This window comes from Limulus polyphemus, unplaced genomic scaffold (assembly GCF_000517525.1).
Source record: "Limulus polyphemus unplaced genomic scaffold, Limulus_polyphemus-2.1.2 Scaffold5152, whole genome shotgun sequence".
NCBI classification, from domain to species: domain Eukaryota; kingdom Metazoa; phylum Arthropoda; class Merostomata; order Xiphosura; family Limulidae; genus Limulus; species Limulus polyphemus.
In genome coordinates this window covers 62500-74866 of record NW_013670762.1, presented here as the reverse complement: position 1 = coordinate 74866, position 12367 = coordinate 62500, and the positions used below count along the sequence as shown (strand labels likewise).

Sequence of the window (12367 nt, the reverse complement as noted above, 5' to 3'; positions counted from 1 at the left end):
TTTTATTATATTGACCTTTCACCCATGCCTGACTAACAGTAGAGAAGTTACAATGACGTGGCTCACGTGCACTCATGTTACCGTATCCAATAACATAAACTGACCTTTGGTTTTTACAAAGTAACTTGTCTGTGTTTTAGTTGACTAGTATTTTGTAAAATACAGTCAAATTTAAATTATTATAGATTATTGTTATTTAGAAATAAGTTCTTAAACTTATTTTTTCTAAAACATAGAACAGTAAATAAAGATTAAAAGCAAACAATAATCTCTTCTAGTTACGACCTTTGTACTTGGTTGCCGCTTGACGTATGTTGCTAAGCCTTTGAAACTTTGCACATGGAGGATATGAAACAAAATATTTTTTTTAGGTTTTATACATACATTTGAATAACTAAAAAATTATAAATTACTACATCAATACCATAGAATTCAACTATAATTTATCAAGCTTAGTAACTAAGATGTATTTTACTCTAAAAAAAAATATTAAATTTTGAGCAGACTAAAGACACAACCTACCTCATTGAAATCTTTATTCAAAAGAAAAAATTTGCACTAGCCACATTCGAAAGGCTGAGAAAACCACTAGAGGATCATTCTGAGCTTCTGATTGGTTATTCATGTCATATATAGAAGTAAGTATATATAAGGGAGTGTTTCCAAAAATGGAAAGAGGTGGGCAGGGTGCCACTATGTTTGATTTATTACATGAGCAACATTTTGGCAAACAGAAAAGATAAGACTTTCTTATTTTATATTCTAGCTTGTCAATATCTGTAATTTGAGTTTTTAATTCATATGAAACTTTAGACTTAGTATTTTGATTTCACAAGCACCTAATTAGAACCGGTGCTCATTCAACATACCACGTGACACACAAAACTTGCATTTATCTTTTGTTTTTTTTATTTACTTTTAAATTAAGAAATTGAATAATATATAGTACTAAAATTTGAATTATAATCTACAGTTTGATACCAAATTTATTGACAGAAATTTATGAAATAGTAGTTCAATAAAATTTTGAATGCGGGTCAAGAAACAAGATGACTTGGCTTTTCACCTGTGCCCCGTCCCGAAAGGGTTAAGTATTATTTTTTGATAAATGTTTTTTTCAAGTGTCTGATAATGCTAAATGTTTAGTTTTTTCTGCTTCGTACGTTAAAAAATGTAAGGACCACACAGCAGATTGTTTTTTTTTGTTATCCCTAAAGCTTTTATTTTTTACACTGGAACTAAACAAGTAGTATTATTTAAAAACATGTACATTAATTTATAGGTGAGTCTTAACATAAAGATTTGCTCCATTTTTTTTTTTATTCCTACAAACGAGATGCAGATACAACAAATGTATGAATGTATATTTTTTTTTCCATATTATTTTTAAAGCATTTCCTCAAAGGAAAAAAAAAGTGACTGGATGTACAATAAATGCAAATGTTGTGTACATGTAGATATTTTTATAAATTTTAAAGCTGCTTTTCTCTTGCATAAGATTTACATTCTTTAAATTTTGTTCATGTGATTTTTTTGTTTTCATGGTTCTTAAAACTTTTGTTTTTCCTACAGAATGAATGCTTGTAGAATAAATGTTGGCTTTTAAATATTTTCAAAGCTTTTCCCTACAGAGGGCATATAAGTACAGTAAATATTCTATTCTTATATAGTGTCTTTTACATGATTTTAAAAGCTACTGGAGGTGTGTATGCACCACAACCCATGTACCAGACTGCTCCTATGATGGGAGGATTTCCACCTGGTGGAGTTTTGGGTACACCTAATAGAATGATAGGAATTCCACTTCAGAGTAATTGTGTACCACAGGTAAGGGTAGTTCATAACATTCACAAGTTTTTTATTTAAGAGAAAATGTAGACAGATGAGTGCACTGGATTGTGAACATTTCTGTCTTTTGAGTTTAAGCCAATATTTCGAACTGTTATAAGAAGACTTGCATTAGCAGCTAAAAATGTCATCCTCAACTTTTTTGGCAGATCCAAATCATAGGTTTTCAGTCCATTTTATAAAAGTGTAGAAAAGTTTTTTATATTGAGTGGTAGCAGCAAATTGGTATTTTGTATGTAAAAAGTATGCGTATGCTAAGAAACAGTTATCCTTATCAAGTTACTAAATTCTTCAGTAAAGATTTATCAATTACTTTGTTGCCAATGGAGAGACAAGTGACATTTTTTTGAACAAGTTGATATTAAAAAATCATTTTCGTTAAGTTAACTTCAGATAATTACTTAACATAAGAAGTGACAAGAGTTTTGTAAAAAAATAAAATATGTAATAAACTACAATTATGGAAGATTTGAAAAAAACACCATAATCTTAAAATCTTAAGCCTAAATATAAGTGTGGTTAATATTGTCTTCTGGTTGCAGATTATTTTCACCGAGTTATTCTAAGTTGTTATTACAAGGCTTCTCTTGTAATCTTGTCTGAGATGTATAGGTTGCGTAAACCCACCTTTTTAATAAAATTCTCTGTGCTATTGGTGTAGGTTGAGTAAAACCCACCTTTTCACTAAACTTCTCTGTGCTGTTGGTGTAGGTTGAGTAAAACCCACCTTTTCACTAAACTTCTCTGTGCTGTTGGTGTAGGTTGAGTAAACCCACCTTTTCACTAAACTTCTCTGTGCTGTTGGTGTAGGTTGAGTAAAACCCACCTTTTCACTAAACTTCTCTGTGCTGTTGGTGTAGGTTGAGTAAACCCACTTTTTTCACCTAACTTCTCTGTGCTTTTAGTGTAAGTTGAGTAGATCACAGGTCCACCTGTTTTGAATATCATTCATTAAAAATTGTAAATATATCTGCATTTTTGTTCATAATCTATTTTAGATTTAAAAGTTCAAATTCCTAATTCACTAATGTTCCATTTTTTGTGTAATAGTTTGTTGTTGAAAGTTTCATGATTAATGTTGGATATTATGATCAATATTTATTCCACTGATGTTATCTAAAAGAGCACTTAATCAAATAGTGTCAAGCTTCTATATCAGAATAAATATTTTATATTGTTCTTGATGTACTTTAAGTGTTTTATTAATGATGAATGTTTTAATTGTAATATTTACAGATGTATCTTCTATACTTAGTGTCTTTATTTCTATTATTTATGCTCTCTTTTAATGTTTTGTTATTTCTATATTGAGAAATGTGTTGCATATCTTTGTCTTGATGTTTTATTTTTTGATTTGCTTATTTACCCTTTTGTCTAGATGCATTACTCGTACCTTGTTTTAATTGTAATACTAAATTTCTTTATCTTGATATTTAAGGTGTTTTACTTATACATATTTTCTCTGTAGTATTTCTGCTTAAGGTTTGAAAAATGTAACTTTTGAATTTGAATGTACTGTTTTCATAGTTGTTTGAAGGAATAATTTTTTAACTTGTAATATACTTCTTTTATATCCAAATGCTTGTATTTACTTACAGGCTGTGCCTTCAACTAACCCTTTTGGCCCCTGGGGGATTGGTCCACCAGGTGGAGCTGTCTTGGATAGAAGCCTTTCTAACCCTGGCCAAGGAACACCTAGACTTGGCCAGGTTGGTTTTGGTGCTGTCTTTCTCTTGTATTTTTTAGTCTTCATAGTAATGTAACATTATTCTTCCAAGTAAACATCCACTTCTAACTAAACTAACACAACTAAATTTGACTTGCAAAGCTTAAAAGTTTTAAAAATCACTGAAATGAAATTAAAAGGGAAAGTTTCTTTATGACCATACATATTTTATAAAAATAGCAGTTGTTTGCTGATGCCAACTTGGTAATTTGTTTAAGTCAAGTTTTACAAAGTGACAACTAACCATTTTTGATTGCATGGAAAAAATTGGGGTAAAAAGAAAGATACAAAATGAAACTAACAGCAGAAAGTGAAATAGAAATACATTTCTTCAGATTTGTAGGCACTGCATGTTCAGTATAATTTGTTCTCAAAGAAATAAATGCTTTAAATATTAACACTCTAGAGCAGAATTTCCATTGTGTCACCTTATTTAAATTGCATGATATCAAGTGTGACCACCAGTAAATGACCACATAGAAGTAATGAAACTAATTAAGGTATTCTTACAGTTAACTTTTAATAGATTGGAAAGTCATACTGACAGACCAGATGGAAATGAATTAATTCACACTATTATTTAGAGAAAACCATATTGACTGACTTGACAGTCATACTCTTAGCAAATGGTTCTCAATGCACTTTATAGAATTTATTTTACAAATACCAATGCAGTGGCTTATTTAGCATCTACATATACTTGTTTCATAGTGAACTAACTATTTGTAGTACAATGCTACCATGAGTGGTAAGAGAAATATGTCACAACCCTTTCATATAGCAAAATTATTAACCCCCTTACCTACTGGGGCCCATTTTGTCTTATTGTGAGGGCAAAATCACCTTTGTGAATTAAAAAAATTATAGATAACTTATCTTCTATTGGATTTCAAATTTTATTTATGTAAATAGTAGCATAACATTCAATTATTTGTATAAAATTGTATTATTTAATGAAGTTTAAAGAGAAATTTAATAAAAAAAAATCCCAAAATACATTTGAGACTGTAAATAAGCGCCCTCTAAGAAGAAAACTTTTTTCAACATTTTATTTAAAGTTTTTCCTTGCACTTTAGTGTTGGTCCTGCCATCTATGATTGGTATCTGAATCTTTTTCTAGTCTGTTTTCTTTATAAAACAGCATCTGGATTTGTAAAACTTTTAGCCAATCTTAGTAGAAGGTGTTAGTTTCAGTACCATGTTATTCCAATCGCTGTATTTCACGTTTGACAAATCGTAGGATTGATAAGCAAAGCATGTGACGAAACGTTGTTCTCTGGATTTTACAATATGAATGTGTAGGGTGCTTATTATAGTAACTGCCAGTCACTCTATTGTTACAGCTTCTGTTGGACATTGTTCTGTTTATAATTGTAAACCCAATCATTGTTAAATAATTCATGCTTTCTTTTCTGAACTACAAGTATCTGTTAATGACCAATGGTGTCTGTTGTTACAGCTTCTGTTGGACATTGTTCTGTTTATAACTGTAAACCAAATCATTGTTAAATAATTCATGCTTTCTTTTCTGAACTACAAGTGTCTGTTATTGACCAATGGGGTTTGTGATCTGTTGTAACAGCTTCTGTTGGACATTGTTCTGTTTGTAAACTGTAAACCCAGGCATTGTTAAGTATCATTTGTTCTTTTGTCTTAAATGTGAAATAGATGTTAATGACATAACATTTTGAGCAACCACAGCATTGAATGTTTTAGTAGATATGTCAGTCAGGGTTTTGTAAACATTCTAAAGTTTTGTATTTAAGTGAGTGTATGTCTTTGGAGAAAGGAATCCAAATTTAAACCAAAATACCTACCACTACAACGAAGAGTGTATGTCTATATATATTAATGTCTAACTGGCAAAATATAAATAATGAATATTTATCAAGGAATATAGGATGTGTCTGATAGATGTCATTTCTTTTATTGAGTTATTAGTGGTGAGATTACTCTGTAAACATGGGTGATTCAAAATGCTTACTTAATCATGAATGTCATTGATGCAAAATAATATGGACATTTTGTAGTTTTATTTAACTTTCAAATGTTTTGTTAAGCTTCCGGGCTTCATGGTTTAATATTTAAATTTTTCTACAAAAGTTCTAAGTACTATTATTTGCTTCATTTGATGAAATACAGACCAGAATAATAGTATGATTCCTTTTAACCACAATGAAAACAAATTACGAGACAAAGGTCCTTTTATCCTACTGTTCTTACAGATTCAAAACCAAATGGCATCACTGCAATTGCAAGGCCAGTCTTGGAATATGATGGGTAACATTCAAAACCAAAATCCACATGCAGAGCATATAAATTTGGGTTCCCTGAGCTTAGGTGCTCCCCAACCAGCTCCAGGAACTTTTTTTCAAGCTCCAACTTTATCTTCCAGTCTATGGCGTTAAAGGTGAGGTTAACTATTGGTCTGGCTTCATAGTCAGGTTTGGTGGATATCCATCAAGGATAGACTTTATCTACCACTCTGTGGCATTAAAGGTGAGGTTAACTACTGGTCTGGCTTCATAGTCAGGTTTGGTGGATATCCATCAATGATAGACTTTATCTACCACTCTGTGGTATTAAAGGTGAGGTTAACTACTGGTCTGGCTTCATAGTCAGGTTTGGTGGATATGCATCAAGTACAGACTTTATCTATCAGTCTGTGGCATTAAAGGTGAGGTTAACTACTGGTCTGGCTTCATAGTCAGGTTTGGTGGATATCCATCAAGGATAGACTTTATCTATCAGTCTGTGGCATTAAAGGTGAGGTTAACTACTGGTCTGGCTTTGTAGTCAGGTTTGGTGGATATGCATCAAGGATAGACTTTATCTACCACTCTGTGGCATTAAAGGTGAGTTTAGATACTGGCTTCACTTAGTGGGTAGAGATCAAGGGCAGACTGTATCTGTCAGTCTGTGGCATTAAAGGTGAGGTTAACTATTGGTCTGGCTTTGTAGTCAGGTTTGGTGGATATTCATCAAGTACAGATTTTAGCTACCACTCTGTGTCATTAAAGGTGAGTTTAGATACTGGCTTCACTTAGTGGATAGAGATCAAGGGCAGACTGTATCTGCCACTGTGTGATGTTAAAGATGAGGGTAACTACTGGTGTAGGTTCAGAGTTGGGCTTAGTGGGTAAGGATTTATATAGGGTGGTAAAATTTAGAATAGAAAAATTAGGAATTTGAATAAAGTGAAAAGACAAATGTAAGGAAGGAGCAAGGTAACACAAGAGAGAACCCAATCGAGACTTACCTGTGACGATACAGGAGTGTTTAGAACTTTCGACTTGGACTTGAAAGAGCTTGTTTTAAGTGAGAATTGTGTGTTTTTGTTGTATAAGTGTCAGACTGAATATTATGAATGATTGATTTTTAATAGAAATTCTAAATGTAAAAGTTATGATAAATTAAAGATAAATTATTTGTGTATGGCACCACATAAAGTAGTAATTTTATTTTTAGCATTTCTTCCTAGTTAGGTTTAATCTACATAAACACTGTAGCAAATTTTCCTTTTTGTCTAGAGCTGCAAAATCGTCTTTTGAAATAAAGTGATTTATTAGTCATAAAGAAACTGCAGTTAAATATTTTATATGTATAATTTTTATTTGTGTGTGCTGCTATCCAATTAATTATTATTTTTTTCTAATTAGTTTTCCAGCTAAGTCAACAGGAGTGACCTCTGGTGTTTTAGTTGACCAGTCATCTAGCCAGAACATACCACTTCATGTTTGTTCTCTTATCTAGGAGCTCCATTTCTTTAGCAACATTCAAATAACTGTAAAAGAAAACTATGGAGTGAAACAAGTGTCCAAGTACATACTTATCAATCTGATTCTTAGCAGTATTATAACTGTTTTTCACTATTTAAAATCATAACACTGTTCTAAAATGGAGTATGTGCAATTGAAGAACAAAACTACACGTTTGTGTGAGTTAAGTCATGAGTGTGTTTTATTCTTTAAATCTACACATCCAATTTTCATCCATTTGATGTCAATGTCAAATTCATTAAGCTTTTATATTACTGTTTTACTTCCAAGTTCCTTCTGAAGATAGTTATTTAACAAAACCAGAGCAGTTGTGAAGTATGACCAGTTAAATATTCTCTTGACACAGGCTTGATCCTTTTGATTGACCTTGTAACCACCAAGCAATCATGAAAGTATCCATACTCTTTTTTTACTCTCTTGCTACGGGCTTGGTCAGTTCGACAGAGTTTATGACCTTTTGAACCGTGTCTAACTAATAATTTTACTACATGAGCTTTAAACCGCTTGACAGCTGTTCACGAGCATACATTGTGAAGAATTTATATTTTTTTCATTATCTTACTGAATCTAACCTAATACGTTTCACTTAATTCTATAATAATAAATAAAGAAACACATGACAAACAAAAAGTGTAGAACTTACCTGGGTTGTCTTTTTTTTTGTTGTTGCTGTCGAATGTCAATGAAACTTAAGCCTACTTTTTATACTACACTAAATAATTTCTTATTTAAGTAAGTAATGCACTTAAGAACACAGAATAACAACACTTAAAAAGCAAACCATGTCCTGTAACTGTCATAATTTTTCTGGCTTCCTGACTATGAGATAAGAGCCTTTAACAATTTAGCTAAGCTAATTGATGTGATTCGTATGAGAAAAGATTTGAAACTGAATGACGAAATAGAAAATTCCCTTTATAGAAAACAACATAATTTGATAGAATAATACTTTGGCTTTTTATTGGTTATAAATAATACAGTACTAAACGTCAGAGAGAAGTATTGGCAAATTGAGAAAGAGAGGATGCGAAAGGTGGGTGTGACAAATGGGCTTGGTTTTCTAGTATATGGTTCTGTAACCAAATAAGATCAAAGGCTCTAAAAAGTATGGTTTGCCTTAGTAATAACTATATTATAATGAGTAACTTACATTAAACTGTGTATTTCTCGAAGGGTCGGTAAATAAATTGGAGAGAAAACCTAGAGAACAAATGTCACAATTCTTATACAAGGGGAGGTTGAAGATTTTTAAAAATTATTTCCTGATACAATTAAGAGCTTAAAACTTATTTAATAACTAGGTTTTGATTCCAAGTTTATTCGTATACATTGATAATAAAGTAGTTTAATAAATTTTGAATGTGATTCTCTTAAAAAAGCATGACATCCACATTTTGACCTGTCAATAACTAAAGCGTTAATGTGATATATGTATCTTAACAAAATTTATAAAACGTTTAGTAAACATTAAGTCTTTTGTACACAAAGTATCAGATTTTTTAATTAAGTATTTTTCTAAAGGTTCATCTATGAATATAGGGAGTAAAAGTCTTGACCAGTCCAAGCGCAAGGTGATATATATTTTGTTTTTTATCTTACCTCTAAAACATCCTAAATGCATATCAAGTTGTTTTTCATTAAGCTATATTTCCTCTGTCCCAACTTGTAATCACCACAAAAAAATACAAAATATATCTAAGTAACCCTTTGTTTCTTCTAGAATGACTGCAGATTGCAAGAGAAAATTACAATTATTTATCCTAAATAGCTTAACATTTGTAACAGTTTACATCTGTTTTTAATTTAATTTTATTCTCTGTGTCTAACTAATAATCCCTTGATACAAGCTGTAAATCATATCAAATGCTTTTATGCACGAGCTACTCTCGGGCATATCTCGTGGAGAAATGTTTCTATCATCACTGTTTATTAACTAACCTAATTAATTTCCAAATTTTTACATTACAATTACTTTTATAAGAAATTTTGTACTTACTTTTGGCCTCATTTTTTTTGTTGTCGGCCCAATGATGATACGTAAGCCTACTTTGTTTTTGTAATGATAACAGTACATTAAATGATTTGTTATTTGAAATATGCACGTCAGAGGACAATAAAATAACACCTATAAAACAAACAATGTCCTGTAACTATTATAATTTAACTGGTTTCTAACTAAGGTGTAAAGTGCCTTAAAATAATTTACCTTAGCTACTCAATCAGAACTTGGTGATAGCAACTTTCAGTCAGTATCTGAATTAACTGAAAACAAAGTAGCATTATTCAGCAAATTGAAAATTTGTCTTTTTATTGGTTATAAATGATATAATAGCAGAGAAAATATTTGGCAATTTACGAGAGAGGATACTATAGGTTGGGCATGGCAAATGGATCCAACTTTCCAGTTTATATCTCAATAAACAAAAAAGATTGAAGTCTTATGTCTTAGTAATATCTATACTATAATGAGTAATTTACATTAAACTCGGGATATGAAAGAGGAGTGACAAAAAAAATAGATGATGTTTCAAGTCATAGTAAACAAATGTCACAACACATTTACAAGAGGAGATTGAGAATTTATTTAAATATCTCCTTCTGAAAGTAACACTTGTACAACATTAAAATTTGATTAATTAACCGTATTTTGATGCCAGATTTATTTTTGTACGTTGATAATAAAATAGTTTAATTAAATTTTGAATGCAACTCTGTAAAAAGTTGAAACATGCACTTTGACCTCCCCATAGCAAGAGGGTTAATAAACTTCACAACATAAATCTATGTACAAACTTGATACAGTAATAAACTTAAGCTAAAGTTATTTTACTGAAGACTCTTGAGAACTGGTCAGAATTGAAATAGGCATTAAAAACAAAGTCAGAATGATAAATATATTGAAAATTAACCATCGAAAGAACATCATACCAGAATTTGATATCTCCAAGTTTTATTCATTGTACCATATACGAGATGCTAAGCTAAAACAAAGAAAGGCTCATTTCAAATACATAATCCATGATTATTATACAGAAAGACAGTCTGATTTTTATTTAATAATACTAACAGTTAACATAGCCAACTGTTGAGTCACTCTCAGAACTTATGTTAAATCAGCCATGTGGTTCTGTATGTTTCACTTACAAAATCATTGATGTAAATAAATATTGTCTGTGAAATTGTGTACACACCTTAAAAATGAATCGAAAATGTGTCATATTGTTAAGTATCATTAACTTGAAATATTTACTGGTAATTATTTCCATAGATCTTCTTTGATTATGTTGCATGATCCTTAACTTCCAGTATCTGCTGATTATTTTGACAAGTTTGTGGCAAATATGTAAATGAATAATCATGTTTTGTATCAGTAAGTATTGGATTTATCAAAAAGTTTTTCTTCAAAATATTATAATGAAAGTACAATTGTAAATTACTTTCACAAAATTTTGTTTGTTGACTTTACATTTTGTTCACTTACACTGATCTTCTGCACTCTTTAACAAACATTTCTGGACAGAAAATTTTCATATGCTCTTAAAGGCTGCATCACAACTATTATTTTGTTCATAATTTTAAGACTAAAGTTTTTGTATAAATAATTTCAACTGACAAGAGAGAGGGTTGCCTTCTACTGTCATCATGTGAATTCAATGTGCCTCATCTCCCAGCCAACCAGACATCTGGTTCAATGTTTTTTGTAAATTAGGGACTTCACCTCTCTACCTATCATATAAACATGTAGTCCTTTCAGTTCTTCCTACTCAACCAGGAAGCTAGTCTATTCTTTATCTTCCAAGTTCTTTATTAATGTTGCACCCACAGTCAAAATATTGAAAGTGTGTGTTCTGTTTTGTATTTTAGGGCTGGGCCTATTTTCAGTGTTTAGCTATACTCTGATGGTGTTCTGTGTAAGTTGGAAGATAAAACCTTCATGTTTTATTTACTACACATACATGAATATAAACGTACTAATGCTCAGAGAAATGGTTGGTATATGATGATAAGTAAACAAACTTTGTTGTTACTGGTGTTAAACAATCATCCTTGTTTGAATGTACTTTGAAGTACATAGATGTGTAAATGTGTGTGATAGATTTTTTACCATCTTCATTAGGTAATAGTAAGTGTATTGTAACAAGCCATAGGGATCTCCTGATCATGTTTCTAAGGTTAAATCAACTTTGTGACGCTTTGTTATACTATTGCATTTAGTTTGTTTCCAGGTGGTGTATCGAAATTTTCATTTCAGAGATTTGGTTAATGTATAAAGATGTTGTATTGGTTTTCAAATCTTTGTTTTTCTTGTTTGTTAATGAACTAAATATAGAAAACATTTTTATAACAGTAGTTTATAATAAGTTGAAAGTGTATTTACAAAAGAACCAATGTTAATTCTATACAAGTCTAATCTAATTTAGTCTGTTGCTGTAACATTAAAAATTCGTATCTCATGTCAACTGTGTTCCTTGTTATAACTTTAATGTTTATTATTTTCACTTAGAAAGAAACTCACTTAACTTTAAAAAGATGCACAAGTTTAAGATGTCACCTTTGTATTGACTGTAGCCTACTCATGTTTGGCTTGAAGGTGATTTTAACATTCCTGCTATGTTTCAAAGCATTTTCTTTAGGTATTGATAACACTGGGTATGTTGCATATAATTTATTTTGTACAGGGTAACGTCAAGTAGGTATTTTGGAAATAAAGTTGTCTTTACTTCTATAGGATTTGTACTGTTATTAGTTTGGTTTGAATTTTGCACAAAGCTACACGAGGGCTATCTGTCCCTAATTTAGCAATGACAGATTAGAGGGAAGGCAGCTAGTCAACACCACCCACTGCCTACTCTTTTTACCAACAAAGTGGGATTGACTAACCCATTATAATGCCTCCACAACTGAAATAGTAAGCACGTTAGTGTGATGGGGATTGAAACCCCCAAGTGCCCTGGCTACCAGACTGTACTATCATTAGGCTAACAGTCATATATATATATATATATATATGACT

At 31.1% G+C, this 12367-nt stretch overlaps 1 protein-coding gene across 1 annotated transcript; it reads left to right on the top strand.

Annotated features, from left to right (window-relative positions):
* The first annotated feature begins 965 nt into the window (after positions 1-965).
* LOC106472198 lies at positions 966-12079 on the top strand. Its single transcript, XM_013932825.2, has 4 exons — positions 966-1827; positions 3447-3557; positions 5800-5984; positions 7234-12079. Exons 1-3 carry the CDS (start codon positions 1681-1683, stop codon positions 5980-5982), a joined length of 441 nt encoding a protein of 146 aa, XP_013788279.1. The 5' UTR covers positions 966-1680; the 3' UTR covers positions 5983-5984; positions 7234-12079.
* Positions 12080-12367: the final 288 nt, after the last annotated feature.